The sequence below is a fragment of the Poecile atricapillus genome, chromosome 9, assembly GCF_030490865.1.
Source record: "Poecile atricapillus isolate bPoeAtr1 chromosome 9, bPoeAtr1.hap1, whole genome shotgun sequence".
Classification (NCBI taxonomy): Eukaryota; Metazoa; Chordata; class Aves; order Passeriformes; family Paridae; genus Poecile; species Poecile atricapillus.
Genome location: NC_081257.1, coordinates 12,669,747 through 12,695,956, shown reverse-complemented (window position 1 = coordinate 12,695,956; position 26,210 = coordinate 12,669,747). Strand labels below are relative to the sequence as shown.

General features: G+C 50.7%; 2 protein-coding genes and 1 long non-coding RNA gene across 4 annotated transcripts; 2 read left to right on the top strand and 1 right to left on the bottom strand.

Moving 5' to 3' along the window:
* Positions 1–233: 233 nt before the first annotated feature.
* On the bottom strand, positions 234–18,525 carry GATA2 (GATA binding protein 2). 2 transcript variants are annotated; one of them, XM_058844930.1, is made up of 6 exons: positions 18,273–18,525; positions 10,912–11,400; positions 9,609–10,208; positions 6,792–6,937; positions 3,714–3,839; positions 234–2,878 (listed from the first exon to the last, which is right to left on the bottom strand). In XM_058844930.1, exons 2-6 carry the CDS (start codon positions 11,138–11,140, stop codon positions 2,579–2,581), a joined length of 1,401 nt encoding a protein of 466 aa, XP_058700913.1. In that variant the 5' UTR covers positions 11,141–11,400; positions 18,273–18,525; the 3' UTR covers positions 234–2,578. The 2 variants fall into 2 exon arrangements, with proteins under 2 accessions (XP_058700913.1, XP_058700912.1); XM_058844929.1 differs by lacking the exon at positions 18,273–18,525 and adding an exon at positions 11,927–12,216.
* LOC131582255 (uncharacterized) lies at positions 12,542–18,475 on the top strand. The gene is made up of 3 exons (XM_058845210.1): positions 12,542–16,359; positions 16,761–17,303; positions 18,306–18,475. Exons 1-3 carry the CDS (start codon positions 15,813–15,815, stop codon positions 18,473–18,475), a joined length of 1,260 nt encoding a protein of 419 aa, XP_058701193.1. The 5' UTR covers positions 12,542–15,812.
* Positions 18,526–18,603: 78 nt separating the features above from the next.
* Positions 18,604–22,502, top strand: LOC131582096 (uncharacterized). Its single transcript, XR_009278271.1, has 2 exons — positions 18,604–19,206; positions 19,888–22,502. It is a non-coding gene; the product is annotated as an uncharacterized LOC131582096 (long non-coding RNA).
* Positions 22,503–26,210: the final 3,708 nt, after the last annotated feature.

The window sequence follows — 26,210 nt, the reverse complement described above, 5'->3', positions numbered from 1 at the left end:
TGCATGACCTCGTCACCCCAAAACAACGCTGGAGAATGAGCTTTTGTACCTGTGCTTTTAATACTAAATCATTCTTTAACTACCTTTTTTTGTCCTACCCTGTTAGGTTTTCAAAATATCAAGACTGCTCTGCATAAGGTATAAGCTAATAATTCTACTGGCAACAATGAGAATAATTTTTCCTCTTTCCCTACTAAAAGCAGCTTTTATGACATGAAGCAGGGCACAGGTAGTTTCACAAAAAAGGTATTTATTATTCTTAGCAATATTCACCTTGAAGGAATATGAGGAAAGCATACACTTTTTACAGACAATATATAAACATGTTGTACATAATTAACAATAATTTAGTTCACTAATCCAAAAATAAGCAAAATAAAAATTAAAATAAAAACAGAAAATACTGAAGAATTTTTTTATGCTGATACAAGTACAAAATAATTTAAATCTCAACTGCCGTTGTCTATGCTGCAGTGACTGACAATATATTGCACTTTGTCAACTGTATCAGTAATCCCTGTCTTTAACCCACATCCCTTCCCCTCTGCCCAAATCCTACAGAAATTTGAGTTGGGTACAAATAATATACAACTGTACCATTGTAAAAGGTAAAAAGTAAAAAGGACCTAATTTTTTACCTCAGTAGATTAAAAATTCTTATGATTTCTCCCAACCAATTTGGTTTCCCATTTCTTTCCACTTCTTTACAAAGTGCACCTATATGCCTACGCAGACCAAAGAAAAAGGAGGAAAGCAGGATTTTCATGGCTGCTTGGTTCTTAATTATAAAATACTAGAATTACAGGTTTTTAAAAAAATTTACATACACCCATTTTTTTATTTCATTCTGTTGTTTTTTTTAAAGCAGGACTTTTGCAGTAAAGATACAATTTGGCTTGATCCAAAAAAAAAAAAAAAAAAAAAGAAAATCCCAACAACAAAATAGTTAAAATTTAAAAAAATAAAATAAAAAGCTTGTCACAGAGTTAAGCTTACGTTGTTTACATTATCAAACCCCTCTGTTCATTGGGGCATTTTCATCAGAAGTATACCTAAATATGTACACTGTATGTTATACTGGAGCTTGTGTTCACGAGAGGCATCAGATCATAACAATCAATAGAATACACTTCACATTGGCAATAACTTTGTTTTCGGTCATTTACGTACAATATGCTTTAATAATGGGAGATTTAAATTTATTTTTTTGTTCTTTTCTTTTTTTCATATAAAATCCGCTACAGAAAACAGACGTTCCTCTTAGAACGATGCTTTCCCTCAGCTGTCTCTGTGTCTGGGATTTGACGGATGTGTGAAGCTCAAACTGATTGTCTCTCTTTTCCCCCTCTCCAGTGATCTCAGCCTCATTTCTGCCCTTCCTCCCTGTGAAGTCCACCGGGGCCTGGATGCCTGAGACAGCACGCGCTGGCTGCATGTGGATGTGGTGGCCACACTGCCCAAAGTTTACCCAAGCAGCTAATCTGCATTTTTAAGCGACAGCTGCCAACACAACAGAACAAAATGCTTCAACCTCTAAAGTCTGCAAGCAGGATGGTTTTTGTGCCCCATTATAGTTTTGGCTGTGCTAGAACTTACACAGGCATTTACCAAAATTGTGTTGCAGCTATCACCCCTTGCTAGTGCAGGATTGCCTTCCTCAGAGTTTTTTCCCAACAGTTTGTCTGACCTAGGTTGTCTGGTTTGAGGAACAATAGGGTAGTTGGGAGAGGGGCTCTTTTTTCAAATAAATCTTTCATGCTAGGGAGAAGAATGAAGGTTGTGTCAAAATAATCACCATCTTGGGCTTATTAAAATCCCGTATTACAGCTACATTTTTGCTTTGTTCCTCACCTGTGGAATCTTTTCCCCCTTCCTAGTAACCTTGGTATGGAGGATAGATGGAGTTAATCCAAGAGGTCTGTTGAGTACAATTCCCCTCTCCTTGTTTTGAAGGCAGCTTTTCTTTTAGGGTAGCCATTGCAAATGACAGCACAAAAACATGCAATCAGAGGGGTTGAGGCTTTTTGTGGAAAACAAAATAAATATGACTTTCTGTCTGATTTTTAAAATTACGGTTTAATAAAGATGCCTTTTTTTTTTTTCCCCCTTTTCTTTTTTTTTGGCTTTTTTTCTTCTTTTTTTCCCTATCCCAAAGTCCACAATAGAAATCCAGCATGTCTGGCTTCCAGTGAGCCAATTCCATCCTGGGAGGCTGCTTATATCTCTTTACAATATTCACAGTAATATCAAAGAGAGAAAGGAAAGCCAGTTCCAAGCCTTCTCCTTCAGCTTCTGCCATCTTTTGCTTCCTGCTGGACCATTAAGTATCGAACAAGTGAGTTCTTTTTTCTTATACCTGAGGGGGCAAAGTGCATTACAGGCACCACTACACATTTCTGCAGAAGACCCATCATTTGCAAGGTTTCCGTCCAGCATTAAGAGTTAAACCACATGGGAGCAAAGGTCTCCTTTTGCCATCCCTACATTCTCCTCTTGGCAGAACATTGTCTTACTTGGTGTCATCTTAGGCAAAGTCCCATGTTCTTAATATCTGGATGGGTCTCTTGGTCATCAGGTTTTATCCCATGGCTGTAACCATGCTGGATGGGTGTGGGTGTCCAAATGAGATGCTGGAAGATGGGTGGATGGGGGTAGGTGTTGGTAGGATGTGTCCAGAGTGGCTGAAAGGGGGCAAATGCCCCATGGGTGCCATGTGACTGGCAAGGGCAGCAGCGCTGAAGGGAGACGACTTCTCCTGCATGCACTTGGACAGTTCCTCAAAACACTCAGAGCCTTTCTTGCTTTTCTTTGATTTGTTGGACATTTTCCTATTCCTGGTCTGAATTCCTTCCTTTTTCATGGTCAGAGGCCTGTTCACCTGCAAGAAATGAGAAAATCAGGCTCATGCAGACAAAATGACCTTATTGTGCAAAAATGAAAATATTTGGACAGCCCCCATGTGTTTTTCCTGGATGGAGACCTTTTTCTGGACAAAAAAAAAAATGGTGTTTCTCTCTGCAGAACTTGTTTATATTGATTTGTTTAATAAAACCACACACACAAAAAACCCCTAGACATGAAAAATAAATTGAACTGAATTTGGCAGCTGATGACTCTCTTTCCCGTAGGCTTACCCTCAGTCCTCATTAATTTCCTAATAGAAGATCAAACTAGGAGGCACACGCTGACCCAAATGCAGTCCTGAGACATGAGCAATCTTGTACCAGTAACCTCTGTTGCCTACAGTGTAAATAACGTTCCAACATATCAAGTGTTTCTGCTTAGGATTAATTTCTTTTTAAAAAAAATAAAATAATACAACAAAGCCTTAGATACAATTATTTTTTTTACAAGTCAAAATGAAGATAGCCCATCAGGATTAATTTTTATACAGAGCCCATTCCAAATGGCCTCTGTTTCTGGAGGGAAACTGAACACAAAACCCACTTAGTTAAAACCAAGTGTGGCAGCTCTATTTTGCCTGGTTTGCCCAAGCGTTAGAAGCCAAGCTAATACATTGTAATGTCACCGAACTTAGCATCACTATGCTGACAAAGAACGGCTGTCACTTCCCAGGGGAACCTTAGAGACGGGGGAAGGAATAAAACAACAACCAACCCCCTGAAACCAATAAAAGCCTAGTGTACACCATGCAGTTAAGACATCAATCCACACTAGGCAAGCAGCGACACATGAGATGAGTAAATACTCACATTGTGCAATTTATAGTAGAGTCCGCAGGCATTACAAACTGGGTCCCCGTTTGCATTACGTCGCCATAAGGTCGTGGTGGTTGTCTGACAGTTGGCACAACAAGTCCCTGCTCTCCTGGCCGCTGACTAACCAAAAGAAAAAGAAAATTAAAATGCATCACCAGGTGGAGGGAGATCATGAGAGAGGTCAAATTTGGCTGAAGATTAGTTTGGGAGAACTTGTTACTAAGATTTCAGAAAGCATCAGGGGTGGAGGAAAGCTGCTGTCAGTTTCAAGTTTTATGGTCGTTATGTTTTTGTTTAAATTTTAATATTCTCCTATGCAAACTTTCAAGCCCCATAGCACTCTGTGCGCAAGGGAAGTAAGGAGAGAAACAATGAATCTCCGATTCCACAGGCAAAGATTTTAGAGGGGGGAAAAATAATCCTGACTTTTTCAAATTTTCCCTTTGCAGGATTTTAGAATGAATCATGAAAATGCATTTGCCTTTTTATTTTTCTTTAATGACTTGTTTAGTCTGTGCCAGCATTGGGACTGGGTTTGAAAACAGTGAATCTTTAAGAATGTGATTTTTACCCCTGCTCTGGTCCTTGAAAGGTGGACACAAAAGAAAATGAACCACATTACTTAGCTGGGTGCAGTATTTATCAGAGCCATCACTGAAAATTCAGTTTGCATTTACAAGTGAAAGGGAGAAAACAAAACCGGCTCCAACTTTCTTTAAATATTTAGCAAACCAAATTTCATGCCTTGCAGCAATGATTCCGCTGACCCCGTCTGCCGCCTCTGTCCCTACTTAGTTCCTTGGCTGACAAGCCCTCAAACAACTGTCTTAAAATTAAACAAAACCACCAAAAATCCACCACCCTTTCCTAGAACTATTGTTCTGCTGAAACCAAGGTGAGGGGAAAGAAAAATGCCCAAACATTCACCCACCTCCCAAAACAAGAACAGGAAAAGTAGAACAGCAGGCGCCTGTGATTCCTGGACGGGCCCTTGTCTAACAGACCCCACGATAAAGCGTCTTTTGTGCATGGACAGTGACATATAAAGTGTTATGGACGGATTAACTGCACATCGTATTTTGGGATATTATTTTGTATTAGAAACCTTCAGCCTGCCTCTAGAAGTGGTCAAAATACCAAGTCCATTTTGTGCTACTGAATTAATGCTGAGGACTCAGTATTTTCTTAAATTGGAGTTTACTTCCTAAAGCATATCAAGCGTGGTTGTTCCCTGGGGGCTTTGCTCCCTGGATATTTCTGCAATTATCCATGAAGAGCCATGGGATAAAGCAGCAGCAAAGCTCACAGTAATGCACAGGGCATCTCTGTGAGCACAGAGCCAGTCCCATGGCAGTGGGATTCCCAGAGAACTCCGTGTGCTTCCCTGCCCGCCAGCCCCAGTGGGGAGCAGGCGCCGCTGGAAGCACAGCTCAGCCCGCTCACCAAAGAGGAGCACAGGGTTCTGTTCTCACTTGCTCCTGATTTATGCCATGGCCCTCTGTAACTTTCCCAAAGCTGATGGACGGTTCAGCAGCTTTAGGCAAGAATCAGGCCCTCAGAGACTCGTATATTTCGGTGCCTTACTCGCCTGTGAGAACAGGCCAAAGGCAGAAAGAGGGGGTACCCCCTACTGCAAATGCACTCATGCAACCCAAACACAATTAATGCCAGACGTCCAAACGCTGACATTATTAATACGATCACTTTGCTATTGCATGGCAGATTAACAAATTCCCAAAGATGGCCACCTCCTCTCCCCCACAAACAAGCAAACTACAGTGGAAAAAGGGGCAATAAACAAAGCTGTAAATCAATTAAAACAAAACAAAACATTTAAACAGCTAAACATGAAAAGAAAACCGCTCTAGTGCCCCCCCAAACCCTGCACAGTGAGCTAAGTATAACAGTCTCCCAACACACTGGAAGGTGGAGACCTATGTTTGCATATTTGAGATGGCTTACTGATACTCAGCTATGCTGCTTAACTCTATGGCCTGTCCCATTCAGTCTGGAAAGCACTTGAGCTTGAGAGACTGATAATGTTACACTGTTGTCTTAACATTTTTCTATATGTCAGTCCCTTTAGAAGACAAGTCATTAAGAAGCTTGCATAGCTGAAATTCTAACTTGGGACAGAAATCTTCTATATCCCATCCCAGTGTTAGAACGGTAATGCTAATTTTCTGCTCTCTAAACCTCATTGATATTTGCCCACGAACAGCTAGGAGACTTAGGCACCATAAATCACAAAGCTCCAAAAAATATATTTATTATTCTTAGCATTTTACGCATTATTTGCGGAGTAGAGTGTATTAGAAATTTCAAAACAGCAAGCATGACTGGCAAGGCTTGCCTATAGAAACTCTCTAAAGCTTTTAGAGTCAGGAAACAGATACACAAAGTTTCATTATCTTTAACGTACAGATATCCGGATAGGAAACAACTACCAGGAGCTTAGAAAGGACTTTTTTTTTTTAATCAGTCAAATGAAAATACGAAGTATAGGTGACTCCATGGAAAAATAATAGGATTTTTTTAACAGTAGGGGATTGTCTGGGGAGGGAACCAATATTAATATTGCCAGAGAATATGAGTGAAAATTACTTCATGGCTTTTATACAAATAATTTTTAAGTAGGGAGCAGTAGCTTTGACTCATCTGATTTGTTTTGCTTTTCTGGAGCTGGAACTTTTTTTTTAGTACATGGTGGAGGACATTCATGCTCGTAACCCTTTCACTCCCAGTGTGTGCCCAAACCGTCCCAAGAGGCCAAGTAAATGAGGAATTAAATTAAAAGCTGTCATCTGAGGAAAAACGGGGAGAAGGACACACGATATCCCGCATGCATTGTGAGCGGCAGGAGGCTCGGGACAGAGGCTGGGGGCGGAGGGGTGGAGGGGGAGATGTGCCCGAGGCTCGGCAGTGACCTCGCCGGGGGTGACTGACCCCCGTGTACAGTACAGCTCGGCTCCTCGCAGGGGCTGAGCAGAGATGAGGCACGATTGACTCGTGCCTGTGTGTGGTCCCCTTGCCTTATTTATCCCCAAACCCAGGAGAAATGAAGACACCTACCAGCCTTCGCTTAGGTTTAATGAGAGGTCGGTTTTGACCGTTCATTTTGTGGTAGAGCCCGCAGGCATTGCACAGGTAATGCCCGGTGCCGTCTCTTCTCCAGAGAGGGGTAGCAGTGGCTCCACAGTTCACACACTCTCTGCCCTCTAAACGAAAACATGAAGAAAAAACAGATTTCTCTCTTTAAAAACAAATTCACAAAATCTTTTTGCATTGTCCTTTAGGCATTTTTGAGAAGTCAAAAGAGTGTGTTAATTCTGTTAATTAAGCACAACCAGACAGCAGTGACATCTACAGTACAGGCAGCAAGGAGCTCAGTGTTTCAAGAATTCCCAGGCTCCAGTGAGTATTTTATGTCATGATCAGGACTAGGCAGAGTTCTTTGCAAGGTGAGAAAGAGTGACACTCTTATTGTGTCAGATGGAAGTTATCATTTCAGCAAGGAGAACTCCCTCAGTCTTCACTGGGCACCGCTCCCCTCCCGTATCTATTGCACTCTGGTGGTGAAATCCTGTGTTCCCCTGCCACAAAAACACCCGTGCACGTGCACACAAACACACACACACTTGCAAACACACAACACTTTAAAGAGAGTCAGAGGAAGAGGTTTTCTAGAAAAAAATCTAAGCAAAAAAGACCTTAAATTCTGCACTTTCTTTTTTGTTGCAAATTCTACAGGAGGATAAAGTAGAGCCGAGCAGACTGGGAATGGGTACAAGATACCAGAGTCTCAGTTATGATTTTTGTTCTAAAGGCATAAAAACGCTGTTAATGCTGTTATTTGAGAAAGTTCAGTTTCACTATTAAAAAAAATAGGCTTGAGTGCTTTTCTGTTACTGTGATTTTTTTAACAATCCAGTTTGGATTTGGTAGGGAGCAGTTTACCTTCATTATTAGTTTTAGTACAATGTGGTAAACACTGTAGAATGGCTGCATTAAATAAAACACAACATGTAACTCCTAGATATCCTTCTGCATCGGAAAGCTTCCTGCTAAAAGTTCATTTGACTTGGATGGTTTGAGGGCAGGTCTGCTTAATATAGAAATCTCTCTTAATACCGTTTATGCAAATCCTAGAGTATTTAACTGGAAAGGAAATTCTTTTTGCTAATAACTGAAGCAGACCATGTTGAGTTCAGTGGGGCTTGTGTCTGCTTTAATCTAGGGAGTGAGTAGCTTTTAAACAACACAGTTTAGAGTGAGAAATGAGGGGAGATCTGCGGCACTGCATTTGTAGCTTTTGTCCCTCCTAGGGCAGGAAGCTGCAGGAGTCGTCTTGTCGTGACTCTAAGTTTTCCTACAAAAACACTGAATGGTCACGAACTTTCCCCAGTTCCTTGCACTGGGAGCTCCCTTACAGAGAAGGGGAAAAAAAAAAAAAAAAAAGAAGCAACTGTAAAACAAAAGAGAAAAGGTCCTTGCTTCCCTCATCTAAAAATCATCGGCAGCTATGGGACAAAAAATTTTAAAACAGTTACTCAGGATCCCTCTGTCTTTAGAGACCTGGATCTTGAACCAGTTTCCAAATTCAGGCGGTTTGAGCTACTCATTGCCTGTAGTTTCTCTTCTATGCACTACCTAAAAATACATACACATAGTAGCAAGTGCCTGGAAATTACAGCAGAGAAAGAATGTATTTTTCCTCTCTGAGGAATCATTTGAAACAGTACTGATGAGCTTGTAAAATAGCTGGTATTTTTGTTGCAAAACTCATAAGAGATCACATTTCTTAATTATTGTCTACTTAAATAAAAACATGTAGTGTATTCATAAGCAAATATGTTCAATGGAATACATATGCAAATGCCTATAGGGCCTTTTATTTTCAAAGGGCTGTCTAAATTCAGTCCCAATATATTGCAGTTAATTTCCTGCCATTGGTGAAAATGTTAAACCAAGAAAGTCAGTAGAATTACATAAATTGTCATAATTTGTGTCGAGCTGCATAACTACTGCGATTTCAAAGTGGGGTCAAAACTTTGTTCATCGCCTGATTTACGAATTTAGGACTGCACTTTTACAAGAAATGCAAGGAAGGGTTGTGAACATGGGAAAAGTCTGCAGACAGTCATTTGGAAGCAGAGATACGTCTGATTCAGGATGAAAGAAAAAAGGTGAGGGGAGTATTTTCTAGTTAAAGTTAGGCTGAGTAAGTTAGCAGTGACTGGGCATTTTAGTCTTTTGCACCGGTATGTAAACTATATTTGAACTTCTGCTCTTGTAAAATGCAAAGGGAAAAAGGCCCTTTGCGATCTGAAGGGGGACAGGCCAGGAAAGTTTCGCTTTCATCTTCCACTGGGGCCTTGGGTGGTGTTAATGGAGAGCCGTGGAAATAATGGAGGGAGCAATACCTATCGCTGGGAAGTCCCCATGTGCCATCCATGGGGGTTTTGCCTGCCTTGAGGGAGCAGGGTCGAGCCTGAGCCCCTCGGGAGCCTCAGGCCTGCTTTTCTCCGACTGAAAGGGTTCGGGTTTCTTTCTCCATATAAATCCCTCTTTGTACAGCGCTGTCTGCTGGCTCACACTGCCCGCTCCCTTGCCCCGAGCCCCTTCGAGCGCCCTGTGGCCAGCGACTGGGTGCACTGGCACCCACAGGAGCCCAGTCCGAGCTCCATCTCCAGCTTTTAAACACACAGAAAAGCAGAACCAAGCAGTCACCTGTCCCTCTGTCCCGAAGAGGGCCAACACAAGCAGCCAGCCTTGCAGCAGCAGCCCGCACCCTCACCCCAAGAACCGGCGCAGCCACACGCACGAAGCGCCGGGAGCGCGGCCCCTGCAGCCGGGACACGGCGGGCAGGCACGGGGTCCGACACTTACCCGAACAGGACCTGGCCTTGCTCCGCGGCTTCGGGGTGAAGCTGGACGCGGGGCCCCCCAGAAAGCTGCCCGGGTGGAAGAGGCTGCTGCTGTAGTCGTGGGCTGCCGGCACGTAGGAGGGATATGTGGGGATGGGGTGGTGGGTAGAGGGCTGAGCCCCCATGCTGGTGAGGCTGCTTCTGAGCGGGCTGGCACTCTCCATCTTCATCCCCTCCGACAGCGATACTTGGTACTTGATGCTGTCTTTGTCCTCCTGCCGAGCCCCGGCGGAGGAAGAAGGGGAGGCGGCGCTGGTGGAGTTGGGGTCTGGGGACACTTCCTTAGGAGGGGTCGGGGGGAAGCCGAAGAGGTGGGAGCCGGAATGCGAGGCCGGAGTGAGCGAAGACACGGAGGCGGTGCTGGAGGTGCTGCTGCCCGGGTACACCGAGATGGCCCCAGGCGCTCCGGCCGCCGAGGGGTGCAGGGGTGTCTTGGTGAAGGGGCTGACGGTCCAGGGGTTGTGGTGATGGGCAGACAGTGCCGCCTTGCTGCTGTCCAGCCAAGGGATCCCAGGGCTGTGGATAAGGTGAGGCCGGCACATTTGACTCCCGGTCAGGCGGGCTGTAGAAACACAAGAGGGTTTGGGGTCAGCGTGGGGAGGCTCGGCCCGGAACGGCTCGGGGAAGACTCCAAGTCCCCGTGGTTGGGCAGCTCCTCGGTCTGCGGGCAGCCGGAGGACAGGCGGCCACGGGAGAGACTTCACAACCCGGGGAAGTGCAGCCGGGCTGGTGCAGCAGGCCCTTCGCCCTGTCCCATCTGAGGGAGATACCAGCTAGCCCGGCCAGCAGAAGAAGCAAAAGGAACAGGAGGGGGACTCAGGCAATCCCTTTCCTCCCACCCCATTCCTGGGAAAATGCAGCAAACCCCTTTCTGCTCTAACTTTCTGAGCTGTCGTAACACCCTCTCTTCGGCTCCTAAAAACACCCCCAAATAAAATCCATCGCCAGTTTGAATCGGTTTGTATTTTGCATCCGGGAAGTAGCCGTGTCTGAGAAGTTTTAGCCCGTGCGCACACAGTTTCCCCTTCCTCTCTCACCTCCCCCCTTTCTTTCCCTCCCCTCTGCTACTCCTTGGTTATCCCTAGGGTTAAAATCCACCCGTGTCTGGCTGTCTGTCCTGTTTTCGATCTCCTTTTCCCCGGCTCCGACACACTGAAGCGGCCCCGAGTGAAACTTCTCACCCCCGCTCAGGACACCCGCGGCTCGTACGGAGGGGCCCGGAGCGCTGCCGAGACGGCGGGGAAGGGCCCGGGGTGCTGATTTACCGTGTGCCTGGCTGTAGGACACCCTGGCCCGGGCATGGGCGGAATTGGCGTAGTAAGGGTTGCCCTGGGAGTCCAGGTGGTTGAAGAAGACGTCGACTTCATCCGGAGGTAGGAGCTGCGCTGGTTCCATGTAGTTGTGAGCCAGCCCGGGGTGGTGGCTGTCGGGGTGCTGCCCATTGAGCACGGCGTGGTGGGCCATCCAGCGAGGCTGATCCGTGGCCACCTCCATGGCCTTGGGCCTCCCCTCTCACCCACCCCCAGGCCAGGAGCGAGCGGCGCTCGGTGGGGGCGGGGAGTGCTGCTCGGAGGGTCGCTTTTGACGCTGCCTGGTGGGTTTTAAGAGATTTGAGGTGGCTTTTCTTAGAAAGAAAACCGCCGAGTGACTGGAGCGCGCCCTCTGAGACGTGGGAGAGGACCCCTGAAGTCAGCGTGTCCCTCTGTCACCAGGCGGGTAGCGGAGGCAGGTCCGGGGAAGCGCCAGGGCAGCACCTGTAGGGAGAGAAGGGAGGGTTTAGCAGGTCGGCAGCCCTGGGTGCGCTGCTCGCCGGGCCGGCTCCTGGCCGGCTTCTTTCCCCAGAGGTACATGGATGGGGAGGGGGAAGCAGAGCCCCTCCTTCCTTCCAAAAATATCCTGTCCCCAAAACTCCTTGCCTTGCTCTCTCCCTGCTCATTGCCCCACAAAGTAAACAGAGATCTATTTCAAACTCTTAACTAAAAACAAAAAGGAAAAAAGGAGAAAAAAAAAAAGAAAAAAAAGAAAAAAGAAAAAGCTTCGTTCCCCCCCTCGCTAGAAACGTCAATAGGAGTTTTTCCAGCTGGCTTCAAAAGCGGGGTGAAAAAGGAAGAACGGCAGAACTAATATAGCGTAGTTCTAGCAAGAACTCCAACACAAAAGGGAAAGGAGGGGGAGAAATAGGGAGGGGGTAGAGAAGAAGAGTGGAGAGAAGGGTGTTTAGAGAAAGCAGCGAGTGCTCCCTGGCAGTGGCGCGGCGACCCCCCCGCGCCCCACACTTACCCGGCCCGGGAGGCTGGGTGGCGATGAATGCCGGCGCGGAGGATGCGAGTGCAGCAAAGAGGGGGAGAACGGAGGGGGAATTAAAAAAGCCAAGAGGGAGAGGAGGGAGGAAAGGCAGACCGAGAGCGGGAGGAGCAGGGGAGGTCGGATGGAGGGTGTTACTCAGATGGCAAAGCCGCTGCTCTGGCCGACTCGGTCCCATCCCCGTGCATCCTATATGAGCGCTGGCGCCAGCTGGCCGCGGCGCCGCAGACGGGCCGGGGCGCGCAGGGCCGGCGGCCGGGCCAGCCAATCCCGCCGCCCCACACCGCCCCCAACCGCACCCCCGGCCCCAAACGGAGCCGGCCCGAGGGGGGGAGCGAGGCAGACCCCCTCCTCCGCCCCCCTTCCCCCGCTCGCAGCATCTCGCCCGGCAGCGCCGTGGGGGCTTTCCCCGCCCGGGCGCTGCACGCCCCTGCGGGGCGGGGACGGCAAAAGAGAGGGGGTCCCGCCGGGGAGTGCGGGGATGCGGAGTGGGGAGAGGGGGGGCCGAGTGGAGATGGAGTGCGGGAAGGGCTCGGCGATGGAGCTGACTCCGCCGGGTGCTGCCCCGCCGCCGAGCCGTGACTGCCAGCGCCGCCGCCGGGATGCCCGGGGCTGGAAATCGGCACCGGGGAGATAAATATGCTAAAATCCCTTAAATCAGGCACAGCAGCGCGCAGCCGGGAGCGGGACAAACCTCAGCCTGGTCACATTAGTTTGAAATAACTGCCTGGATCGGAAAAAAATAATTAAAAACAAATAACTGCGAGGCTCCGCGCCGATCCCGGAGACCGACGGGACGTGCAGGGCCCGGGCAGCGGGGCCGCTCCAGGCGGCTGCAGGGCAGGGACCGACTCTGCCCGAAACCCGGCCCGTAGTGCTCGGGCCGGAGCCCAGCCGGGGTTGGCTGGCGACCCTGGGCCCGGGGAGCCGAGCCGGGCTGGGGCACAAGGGCGCTGGGACGGGGTACAGACTTCCCAGCGGGGCTGCGACATCGCTAACACTTTTTCTTTTTTCCAATCTCACACTTTTTTCTTAAAATAATTAATTACTTTTGTTATCCAAACATCACAGTTTTAATATTTGCAATTACTCGTGTGTTTTGGGGCGGAGAGCGGAGGTGCATCCCGAATCAACAGGCGTTTTCTGCGGAGTTTGTGGTGCAGCTCAGCGGCAGCAGCCGGGGTCCCGGTCTGGCTTCGCCACCCGCGAAGGTGCGGGTAAACCGGTCCGCCTTTGGGGCGGAAAATAATAATAATGGGAAAGGCATAAATAACTCCCCGGAGCGCGGCCGGGCGTTGCTGCAGGTCCCGTTTCCCAGGCGCTCCTGCCCCGTTCCTCAGCCGCTGGCTTTCGGGAGAAAAGGGACACGCTGACCGCAATCCTTCGAGCCTCCTAGCTGGCCGCGGGGCGAGGACTGTTCCCTGCCCGGGGATCGGGGCGGGGGCGGCGGGGAGCAGCCCCTCCGCTCCCCGCGGCTCCGGCCCGACGGCGCGGCCGGGGCGGGGGGCGCGGGAGCGGTCGGGGCCGTGCGGGCTTGCCCCGAGCCCCACCGGGGGCTGCGGGCAGGGGGAGCGGGGCGGCCCCGAGGATGCTGCTGCCCCCGGGGCCGCCCCCGCGGCGGGCAGCGCTGGGGGCTGGGAGCTGGAGCCGGCCTCCCCCGGCCCGACCGCCCCAGTCACTACGACGCCGGTACTCTGACGTCACCCGTCACTGCCAAATTCGCCAGGAAATGAACTTTAAAAAAAATAATAACAATAACAATAATAATAATAATGACAGTAATAATAATAAAACTCCTTTTGCTCGCTGCGGAGCACGTCTCGTCGGAGCGACATGAGGCTCCCTCTCTGACTATTCCCCCACCACCATTCGTTGTCACCCTGTAACCTTCCCCAGGGGACCCCCAAGGCAGTCCCCGGGGGGCGGGGGAGACGGGGCCACACTGGGGGGAGCTAAAGGTTGGGACAGGGGAGGCGATTACGCTTCCCCCCCCACCCCACATGACGTCTCCTCCACCCAAAGCCCGGGTGTCCCGCTCCTCCCGGCCCCCTGACCTCGGGGCTGCTCGGTGGCGCCGGGACCGCGGCGCCCCTCGCCCCCTCCTGCCGCTGCGGGGGGGTCGCAAGCGGTGGGGCCGGGCAAGCTCCTCCGGCGGCTGCCGGGTGCGGAAGGGGCGGTGGAGCCGGCTTCTCCCGGGACGGGCTGGTTGGCCCGGGCAGGCCGGGGACAGGCGCTGGGCCAGACTCGGTGGGAGAGGGGCCGGGGTTCGGGAGGGCAAATGCCCCCCACTCTGCGGAGCGTGCCTGGGAGTCTTAGTCCGGTGGTGCCCGGGAGGAAAGGGAAACAAAGAAAAAAAAATGTGAAAAGGGAAAGTTAAAAGGGAGAGAGAAAACCAAGCGAGCTTTCCAATAATCCGGCTTCTCTCTCCGAGGCGATTTTCTTTCTACATGAACCAAAATTAGCCAAGTATCACCCGAAAATGGATTTTTAATGTTTTGAAAGAAAGACGACTATAAAATAAACTCGGGCCGTTGCAGGTAGATCCCCTCGGAGCCTCGCTGTACCCACCGCCGGAGGCGGCCGGGGCCGGGGTGAGCCGTGCCCGGGGAGTCCCGGCCGGTAGAGCAGGAAGGCGGTCACCGGGATCACTCGGGCCCCGCCGGCTCCCGCTCCCGACCGCCAGGGAAATCCAGCTCCTCGCTACGTGCTTATTAATTAATTTGGATATTTTAATTACTGCCCTCCTGCCATCAGCACGGGGACGCGATTTTTGGGTTTCGGGGAGGGGGGGTGTGGAATGGGGTGGGCTGTTTGTTTTAGGCAGGTGATAAAATCGCAGTTAACGAGCTGATAATTCGTTCGTGTTTGTTTTAAAAGACAAATTGTAAAGATTAATCAGGCGGCTTGATTTATGGCGAGGCAGACCCCGGCGCTGCCCGGCCAGGGCTCCCTGAAGCCCCCGTCTCGGGTTACCCGAAGCCCGGCAGGCGAAGGAAAACAAAAGGGGCGAGCGGGCGGCGGCTCCGGCAGCAGCGCCTCGGGACCGGCTGCCCCGGCGCCCGCCCCACCTCCGGCCCGGGGGTCCGGCTACCAACTCCCCGCCGCCGGGTGCTCTCCTCCTCCGGCCGGCGCCTCTCCTCGCACCCACCTCTCGCCTCCTGCAACCCCTCCCATTAAAACCCTTTGTAAAATAAATGACCCCTCCAGCAGGGATGAAAGATTTCTGCTGAGAGACCGGCTGAGCTGGGAGACTTCCTAGCCGGCCAGCTCGCAGTACGTTGGTTTATTTTGTTCTATTTTATAATTTTATTTAATTGTATGGTTTTTTGATTCCCGACGTGTCCCGTCCCCGCTGCCTGGTTCTGGCGAACGGAGTGCCGGCTCTGGTCTCGGCCGCTCAACGCCCCGGCGGCACGGCTGAGGTTTTTAATTGAATTAATTTACCCACCGGGAGCAGCAGCGAACTGCGCTGGCTGCTGGAGGCGAGCGGCTTAGCTCCGCTCCGCAGCCCGCCGCTCACGGCTGGTTAAGCAGCTCTTCCCTCAATTTTCTGCCAAAGCTTCCCGGGAGAGGGTCTGGCCGGGCCCCACTCCTTCACCCCGCGCCTGCCAACCCCCTTTTACCTTCTTTTCCCCCTTCTTCCCCCGGGCACTAGGGGCTCCGTTTTATTAACTTTGGTTTTTTGGTTTGTTTTTTTTTTTTTTTTATTGCTGTTGCAATTTATTTTTCTCTTTTAATAAGGGAGCTTTCGCAGATCTAGAAGCACAACTGGTTATTTTGATTTGATTGACAAGTGATGTCATATCGTTAAGGGAGGGGGGAGACGACAACATGTTTTAGCAACAGTTAGTATTGCCATGTGATGGAGTTGACACCTATTCTTGAGCAGATGAGAAGGCAAAAAACAAATAAGCCGGCGCCCCACACGGACCATTTATTTACATGTCCGGACAGGGGATTCTTCCTCTTTTTTTCCCCCTTCATCCTGGGTGTTTGGATCTGGGAAAATTTGTACCTGAGGAGAACCCGCAGAGCCCAGGGCACGTTCCTCCAGCCACCCCTTCCTGGGGTGCCCCTGCGGCCCCCGAGGGCCACACTGTCCCCCGATGAACGGAGACCTGGGAGCCGAGACCTCCCGTGCAGCACTGCCCCGCTGCCTCTCCGAGGTGCAGCCCACAGACGCAGGCATGCGAGACTCAAGGGAGGGCAGGAAAACTCCGTGGAAAGAAAGAAGAGGGAGAGAAGTGCTCAGCGCTTAGCACCGCCCGGGGCCGCGGCGCTGCCGGTGCCGGCGGGCGATGTGCGAGCCCCGGGCGTGCTGGGGAAGGCGGCTGCTCCCGGTGGGGAGGGGCTGCCAGGGACTGCTCTGGGCGTCCCGCAGCTTGGGGACCGGCCGGCTCTGCCAGCAGGTAGGAGCCCCGGACAGCCGGTCCCTGCAAGCAGCACCCACACCCGTCTCGGGTATATTTCTTTGGATTTTTTCGGGGAGAGAAAGATCTTGCTTTCTGCCCTTTAAAAAAAAAATAAAAAATATATTCTCGGTGTTTTCGGCCCTCTGGTCTTGTCTCCGCTTTGCTTTTCTTCTCCCCCGGCTCCCCCGTCCTGTGTTACTAGCACCTATTAATGGCTCCTGATGGGGTTATAAAGTGACACCGTTATCTCGTAACCACAAGACCCTCACTTAAACTGAATCAAGGAAAAATAAAAAGAAAAAAAAAGGGAGAAAAGCGCGAAAGAAACGACTGGGGAATAACTCACGGAAATTTTTTTTTTGCTTGTTTTTGTAAATACGCTATCCCGCATCCCTCAGAGAATTTCTGCGGGGTATGGACCGCACCGTGGGAACCCTCGGTCCCTGTCTCGCTCCCGACACGCTCCCGCACACGCCTTCACCTGCGCTTTGTCGCAATTTGCCTGGTGCCCGCAGCCCCCCGGCTCGCTAGGCTACAAAATAAAGGGGAGGAAAAGCCTCAAGTAGACCCCAGCCTGCCCACAAAACCGCCTTTTGTGCAAGTTCCCGAAGAGAACTGCGTGCATGGGGAAGGGGGAGGTTGCACACGAGCAGCTTTGTCCAGAAAAAGGTATAATTTTCTTTTTCAGGAGCTGACAGGAAAGATTTCGTTTGCAAGATCTCTCTTTAATTTTATATATGTATATATTTTTTTCTTTCGAGGTTATCTCGGGAGCAGCTGTTGTAGGAGGGAGGCCGACCCCTCAGGTTTGATTTGTTTCTCCTCAGGCAAAACTTCGCTGGGGAGGGACCGACCCGGCACGGAGAACGGGACTCGATTCATGCCCGGCAGCGGCGGTGCCCAGCGGCCGCCTGTCCCTGCGAGCCGCGGGGCTGAGCCAGGCCCGAGATTAGACTTCCGAGAAAAAACTATTTGCGTTTTAATAAAGATGCTCCGTGCGCCGGGGAAGAACAATCCCCGCGCCCGAAATTCGCACCCCCTTAGTGAAATCGCTTTTCTTATTGAAATCGCATCAAATCCAGGCAGGCTTCACTCCTGGACGCTTCTCTTTTTTTATTTTTTTTTTTCTTGCCTTCCAGCCTGAGCACCCCAAAGCAAAAGGAGGATAAAGAGGGGAACTTAGCACACACAAAAACAGAAGAAAAAAAAAAAATAAAAAGGCGAAGGGGTGAAAGAGTCGGCGGAGAGGAGCGGCCGTGTCCCCGATGTGCCTGGGTAATTTTAAATCATGCAAAGCCCCGTAAAGCTGCCGCACGGGACTGGGACGGGAGGACTCCCCGGCAGGCAGGTGCAGAGAGAGCGGGGCCGGGCCCTGCCGGCTTTCGGGCAGAACAAACCCTCGCATCTTTTTTTTTTTTTAAATGCCCAAATCTGCCAACAAAGGGAGAGAGGAGATAGGATGTAGCTGCGGGGAGGGGACGCAGGGCTCTCTGCGCACGCTGTCTCCGGGAAATCTCTGCCTGGCCGCCCTGGGTGAAATGCAACTTTCCAAGATGGAGATTTAAATAATCACCCCAGTGACAATGGGAAAGAAAAAAAAAAAAAATCAAAACAACCAACCTCAGATCCAAGCAGGGCCCGGCGGCCCCGCTCCCCGCGGGGTGCGGTGCGGGGATAGAGCCGGGGGAGCCCCGCGGTGCCCCCGGGCCGACGGGCGCTGCACCGGGCTCAGCCCCGCCGGCTGGGAGGCGGCAGCCCGGGGGATCCGCCCGGACTGGGGACATTTTTTCGTTCTTTACAAACCCTGCCAGATTTGTCCCTGGGGGAAACTGCCCCGAGCGAAGCGCTGCCGCAACGGGACCCTCACCTCGGCGCCTGCAGGGCCGCCCCCGGGCCGCACAGAGCCTTACCTTGCCTCTCGCCTGTCCTCGTTTTTCTTTCAGTTCTCCGCACGGTGCATGGGGAGCGTCAGTTCTGCTCCTCGAGGGGCCGCTCGGCGGGCTGGGGAGGGGTCCGGCCGCCGGAGCCTCCCCGCGACGGGAGCGGCGGCTCTGCCGCGGGCGGAGGGTGCGCGCAGCCCGGCGGAGGGGCTGCCGCCGAGAGCGCTTGCTGAAAACTGGCAGCAGTTTCGAGCTGAGCCCTTTTTTTTTTCCTCCCTTCCCTCCTTCCCCCCTTCCCTTCCTCCCTCCTCCCTCCCTCTCCTTTCCTCTCTCCCTTCTTTCCCTCCCCTTCTCTCTCTCACTCTCCCGCATTCACGGATGGCACAGCGAGCCACTCTGTATTTATGTACATAATAAGGCAGCTCGTCCCCTCCACTTCATTTGCATCATTACAATATCTGTACAAGCACATCACATTGTCTGTTGCTTGCACCTTTTGTTACGGTTGCTGTCACAGTCTACGCGACTTGACTTTCATATTTTAAATGACTTGATATTATACCAACAACACGCACTCACATCCCAAGCGCTGGGAAACCGGGCTCCGGCACGGCGGGCGCCGCAGCCCCAGCCTCTCCCGAGCCTCTCGCTTCTTCCTCTGATCCCAAGCAAGGTGGGCTGGGGGGAGCCGCTTCATAGCATCAATTATTCCTACAAATTACTCCTAGTCGTATTAATTTTCTTTCCCTCTCTAGTGAAGAAAATGCTCTGGGAGTCTTGGAATTTTTTTTAATTTTTTTTTCCATTGACCAGCCTGATTTTTGTATAACCTCATGTTTCTTCTCACACCTTTCCCTTCCAAATTCAGCCTTTCGGGCTATGCACCTGCACGTAAGTGAGGCAGCGGAGAAGCTGGAAGAGGCACAAGCAGACCTGGCGAGTCGTTATAGCTAGGAAAGAGACAGTAAAATACGTCTATTTCGTAGAGCACTAAGAAATCCAACCAGAACGAATGTTTTTGGAAATGTGTGCGCTTTCCAGCCCTGGCTTGGCAGTGCTCACCTGCCGGGTGTTTTCCTGTCGCTGTGTGTGTGCGGGGCCGGGGGCTTCTCTCGCCAAGCCCCCGCTGCCTGCGCGGGGTCACGGGCGCCGGGGCTGCTCGGGGGGCGCGGCGCGATTCTCCAGAGGGGGGGACAGGCGGGACCCCCGCCCCAGGCTGCAGGAAAACCATATTAATACAGAAACAAAGGCCGGACCGACCGGTGGGGGCCCTGCGGGAGGTGGGGGAACGAAATACGGTTCGGGAAGGGAAGGAGAAAAGTTTCGCGAGAGAGGAATTATCATCATAATGGAGGTAAAAATGTGAGCAGGGAAAAGAGGAGGGGGGGATCCTATTCTGCTGGCATTTTCTGTCTGTCTTTGTGATATGGTTCAGGGGAAAAAGGGTCCTTGATATGCGGCAGATAATTCTTATCAGCCCCACGCAGCCCATTTCCAAAGTAAGTGTTTTAATTACTCCTCCTGTATTACCCTTCATCCTCTGAGAGAAGATACATCACCAGATTTATGCAGGGGAAAAATACAAAAGAATGTGGTATTAAAATACATACATACATATATCCCCTCTTTTTTCCCTTGTGCCCAGGAAGAGGGAGACGCTGTCGGCAGCCGCGTCCTGGGATCGCCCTGCACGGAACGACTCCAAAACGAGGAACTGTCGCTCAGGCGGAAAAACTACGGGGAAAGTGGGGTTTGAAGGCTGCAGATTTTTCCCCGAGCGGGGTCAGACGGGGGTATGCGAGCCGGGGGCTCAGGGGGCTGAGAGCGGAGCAGTGCCCGCCCGAGCCTCGCCGCGCTGTGCCGGCTCTCCAGCCGCGCTGTCCCGGGACAGCCGCGGTCACTCCTCCACGTGCCACCAGAGACACTGGGGCCGGAGGGGCAGGGAGTCAGCATTTTCCCCTCATGCCTGCTGGAAGAGAAGGATGTTTTTCTTTCCTGTTAAGCTTTCGTGCTAAAGATGTCATCTGAAAGTCTGGGAGGAAGGGGGGACCGTGCTCTGCTCTCTTTCACGGTAACAACCATATTCTGCATATTGAAAAATATGATAGACAGTGAGGGAAAATTTCATTCCCCATAAAAAAAAAAATAAATAAAAAAAAAAAAAAGGAAGAAAAAAATAACACCGAAAAACCCACCCCAACCTTTCCAATTCAACAAAAAAAGAGGGAGAGAATTTTAAAAGAGAAGAAGCAGCACCAGCAGCAAGGAGAATATAGGCTCAGCAGCTCTCCAGGTTCGCTTCCTTATTATTACTATCCAGGGGTAATTTTTCATCTCTGCTAGCTAATCTTTGTTCCTTGTGAAGATAATGAATAGCCCAATCCTTATCTCCTGGGCTCCTGGAGGCTGCTGGAGAATGGGGTTGAACAGGGTTGAAAATTGGTTCCAAAGTGCTGCTGAATAAATGGTGTTCCTTATCTCTCGCTTCCAGATTATCGGAACCCTTTCAAAACTCACACAACAAATACAGCCACCGCATCTAATGCATCATTTACCAGAGCAGATCTCCGCGTTTGATCGGCAGATAGGCAAAATCTATGTATTCCTTGCTTTACTTAGTATGCATGGATGCGGGGCTGCCGTGCACGAGGGTTGCCCCCAGCCGGGCCTGGGACACCCCCGGGGCTCTTCACACACGCGGGTCTTTGCTGTGGATTCCGTGGAGTGACACGAGGGTCCCCTGCCCATCCCCGGTCCAGGGGAGCAGGGTGGGACAGCAGCTCACCGTGCAGGGTGCTGCCACACAGCACGCTCGGAAATTTGGGGCTGCTCTGCTGAGGTACTGGAGGATTTGCAGGGAAGGGAGAAGAGTTGTGAACATCATCCCGGGCACCCCAGGCACCTGCTCATGCTGACACTCACTCCTGCACCCACAGCCACCTTCACCTGCGTCCCTGGGCACTCACTGCTTCAGGAGTCAAGTGCGTGGCAGCACCTCTGTCCCCAGCCAGGCTCAGCTGTGTCCCAGCCCTGCCCCAGCCCTCAGCACTCTCAGGGTCCAGTTGGGTCAATCTAGTAAAAACTCCCAGTGCTCCCCCCAGCTTGTTCCCCCCAAACCCTGGCCATGGAGCCCTGGCAGTCCCTTGGGTCCTCCACGGGCTGGGCTCACTGTCACTTCCACCCCTCACTGTTGGTGCTGGGTGATCCCTCCAGCTCCCAGCCACAGGCAGGACAGGGCACCTGAGGCAGCCCAAATTTGGGAAGCAATTGGTGATTCTGAGAGACAAAAATAAACGTTACAAAAAGGGACTTATTTTCTCCTAGAGTTAGTGTGAAGTCTGTCCCTTCCAGCTCAGGGCAGTATCAGATTTCCTTCCTTTCTTTCTCTCTTCCTCTCTTTCTCTACTTCTCTCTTTATTTCTTGTTTCTTATTCTCTCTTCCCCTCCCCAACCCCATTTTTTCCCCCTCCCAAAACCTATCTATATAACAGCAAATGCCTCCCAGTCTGGGTGTGTAGCCCCCAGCCCCAGAACAGGAGATCCCCCCACCCTGAGCTAAGGACAGAGGTCCCTTTGGCTCACCCAACCCTTCTTTCTTCTGGTAGTACCTGAGCTTGTGCCCAGGAAGCAGAGAAGGAAACATTTTGTCCTGCAGCACATCACATATCACTGGCACTGCCCTGGACCCCCAGGCCAGGGGGACAATGAGATTCTGGTTTGGGGACAGGACACCCACAGTCTCCTGGTCCCCTCTGCCTGTCCAGCAAAGCTCATCTTGTCCCTGCCTGGAAAGAGAAACTTTCATGGGATGTTTCAGGCAAGCAGCAGCCCCTGCCCGTGCTTGAGAGTTTTGCAAATGTTCAACTTGTACTAATTTTATATGGCTGTATTCACAGTTGTTCTCTGTAAAAAATGGACCTGTGTTAGTTTATTAATAACCTAAACATTACGCATTAAAGACCTATGAGTGACACAAGATGACAAAAAGCTGTATTTTTCCAATATACACAAGCACACATTTAATAACCTTCTATTGCATCTCAGCTAGGCCTTCTCTCTGATGGTTCCCATGGCAACTGAGATAAAAAAGCAGCCATTTTCCATATCTCTATGAAAGTCTATTATATTGCAGGATTAGTTCATCTTCTGCTAAGGTCAAACACAAAGTCATACAACCTGAAATATTTAGAATCCATGTACATTCATTTTTTTATATGCCCTTTCATTTTCCACAAAAGACTGGGCTCCTCTGAGGTTTTATTCCCCAGAAAATGCTAAGCAAAGCAATAAAAAAATCATGATTAGCAGCTGATGAAAAGTTCAATTGTTTTTTTTTCTCTCTTTTTTTTTTTCTCTCTCTCTCTCTCTCTTTTTTTTTTTCTTTTGCCTTAAAAAAAAAAAAAAAAAAAAAAAAGAAACCACTATTGTTGGGCAGATAGTGCCTTCCCCATTTATCTCTATCAGCAGCCGTGATTGCAGCCGATACCTGCCGCCTAATTGGGGCTGGGAGCGATTCGCAGGCGGACGGCGGCACCTTCTGGCAGCGCGGGGGAGGCGCGGCGGGGCCGGGGCTGGCGGAGCCGCCCTCGCAGCATCCCCGGAGCGGCGGAACCGGGCAGCAGCCCCGGGGCTCCGGCTGCTCCTCACGGGGCGCCCCGGGACGGCCCCGCTCAGCTCCGCAGTGTGACAATTCACATCATCCCGCTGCGGGATCGAACAATCGCGGTCATGCAGCTTTCCGCCGTGATTAAACATTTTTATTTAGTAGCGCGGGTAGATTCCCAAAGCCTTTCACCTGCGAGTTTTAGTTATTGCACACTTGCAGGAAGAAAAGAAATAATAATAATAAAAAAAGCGTTATACACATCTGAGTGGCTCCCTGAACCCTGATCTCTTTGCAGGAAAGTGAAGTCACTTTTCTTTTTTTATGAAGGAGTTGGCAACGTAATTCAACCGGGTCTTGGTGACACCTTGAAATGCAATAAAATAAAACCTGGGCAGCCTTCAGACACTTTGAATGGTGACAAACGTGTTATCACCCATGCCATGAAGAACTATGGCTCACTCTTTTTCCAAGGTCACTCCTGAAAATCTGGGAAATCAGGGGAGAGAAGTTGTACCTGTGGCCATTCACACTTGTGGCTTTGTTCACAGAAATATGCTGCAGCATGACATTTACTCCAGCCCCTTTAATGTGGAAAAATAGACACTCTGTAAATATGTGGAAATGGGCAGCAGCTTGTGGGTGGCAAAAGGATAGAAGAATATTTTTCCTTCTTTTCCCCATCCCTCCATCTCCAGGAGGCCCCGGGGGGTGTCCCAGTGGCCCCAGCCATGCTGTTGGAGCAGCCCAGGAGGGGCCAGGTGAGGGGTTTAGCAGGGATGGTGTATTCCAGTCTATCCCTGGAAATGATCTAAACCTGCTGCAGAGAGGTGGAACGGGACTGGGAGATAGGAACTGGTGTGGGCAAAGCCAAATCCCAGCCTAATCCTCTGTTCCCCCACTGCCTCAGCTCCCTCCAGCCTTGGTGAGGGCAAAGAGGTGCTGCCAGAGGTCAGCACGTGCCCAAGGGTGCTTTCAAGAAGCTGTTTATAAGCAGGTAGGTGTTGCACAGCAGTTGTCAGAGCCATGCCCATCCTCTGAAAGCAGGGAGCATCCTCTGCTCTCAGCATCACACCTGGGAGGGGGATGCCAAGGTGGCTTCCCCAGCTGGGGACCCCCTAACCTTGGGGACTTGTGCACCCATAAAAGCCCACACCTGCACCTTCCCCTCCCCTTCCTTTGCTCTCTCCCTCCTGCTCTTTTGGGGGGAGGGCAGATGGCTGCATTTTTAGGGCTATTACAAACCTACACCTTTTTAAACTTTGGATCCTGGGATTTGGATGTTTGGTGGTTTGGGTTTTTTTAAGGTTAATGTATTTTTAGTCTCAAGATCTGGACTAAAGAGAAGAAGGCTGAAAATGTGTCTTGAGCTGAATATTTGAAGGAGGAATTTAGTGCGTCACCAAGCACAGGTGGGTTTCTTTTTAAAGTTTTTTGGTTTCTTTTCTCCCTTACTTCATCCTTGCCCTCTGGTCAGTGGCTGTCACGGTGGCTGCATACCTGAGGTCTGTAGTCCTGAGAAAGCCTTTTGTATCCTTCAGCTAATAAAACACATTCCCTTGAGTAGAGCGTTAGCACCCTCTTCTTGGCCAGTGGTGTTGGTGTTTTCTCACAGCTCTGGCTCTCTTGTGATAGCTGCTGCTGTGCCAGGTGGGGCCTGAGCTATCCCAGTGCTGTTAGTGTGGATGTCATGGAGGGACTGTGACAGAGCTCACTGTGAGCATTCCTGTCCTCCAGCAAGTGGGGATGTTTGCTTGTGTCCACTGGGGCTGCTGAGAGCTGGAATTGTGCGGGGTACCGTGCTGAGGGCTGTTCAAACTCAGCAAAAATGGGGAAAACAAACAAGTCTCCTTTGGGCTGCAAATATTTAGATTATTTCCAGTGGCCAGTTAGTGCTGGGAGGAGCCTGCAGGATGTGGGGCTGCTGGCTTTTTCCAGGAGCAGGGTGATTGTTCGTGATGGGAGAAAGGGGCTCCTTCCAGCCCCAGGGGCTTGGGAGGCTTGGCAGTGCCTCCAAGGGGGTGATCTCTGCTCTCCTCCCCGGTGAGCCAAATGCCATGTGGTTCATTCAGGGCCATGGTGAAATGCCCCAGTTTGGCCCCTGGTTGTTTTTCTGTCTCTCAGTGACATCTGGTGCATTGCTGTGAGTTCCCAGAAAGAGGCCCTGATGGAGGATGTCAGGGTAGGAAGAAAGGAGATGACCTTGCTATTAAAAGGCAACAGAAATGGAAATGTTTCAGGCTGTTTCAAGCAGACATGTCTGAGAAAAAAATCTCCTTGCTCTGTTCCATCAGGCCCTTGTGGGTAGCTTTCCTCTGTTCACTTGATACCACACTGGAGATGCTTAATTTATCCTTGTTCCCATTGTATGCCTGAAAAGATCTTGTGGAGTTTGAGAGGGATTTAAGCCCTACTGATCCCTCATGACTTTGTACATTTCTGGTCTTAGAATGACACCAACAGCCCTGACACTCTTGGATCAGAGATGTTGGTCTTGAATAGGAAGAGTTCAGGTCCCAATCCTTTGAGTCCTAAACAATCCTGTAGAACCTAGTTCAGCAAGCCCAGCAACATCTCTTTAAAGAGGGAATTTCTTGCAAATATCTGATCTCTGCTCTGAGCAGGGTCCTATGGAGGAAGGAAACCTTGCCATTGTATGGCTGATCCTTGTGACGTGGGAGAAGTCGAGTAATTATTGAGATTAGCAAGAATAAGCTTTGCTTACAGTTTGAGATGAATGAATATTTTAAACTCTCTTGGCTTTTTGGCTGAAATCAAATGTGGCATCAGTGTAACATCTGTATCCATTATCTGGGGAATGGAAGACAAACCTTTCTTGACGCAAGGCATGAACTTGATTTAAAAGGGCTTTCCTTCAATTTTGTTCCCCAGTGCTGAGCGATCCTGCTGGGTGATACTGTGGGAAGCAGAGGCTGCTCTGCCTGGAAGGGAAGGGGAGGAGGGAGGAAGGTGTGATAGGCTGTGCTGGGTATTTGGAGAGTGAGAGCAGCGCATATGAAACGTGTCTGGGGCTTGACCTGTGTGCTAGAGGACAGCGTGGGTATGGTGACAGCACAGTGACAACAGGCAGCTTTGGGATGGAGATGTATAAATAGTCCCTGTTGGCCACAGGGCAATCATCTCCCTGCTTCAGTCTTCTTTGAGCTGCATCTGACAGCCTATCTCCAAACCCCCAAACAGTACTTCAGCAGCAAAGGCATAAATCATCCCAAGTGCCACCCACCTGTGCCCCAGGGTGTGGTGCACAGCGCTCTGGCTTTGTCCTGGGAAGAGCAAGGCCTGGGAGCCAGCACCAACCCAGAGTGTGCCTGGTACAGGGGGCTTGGTAGCAGCCACCAGAGTGA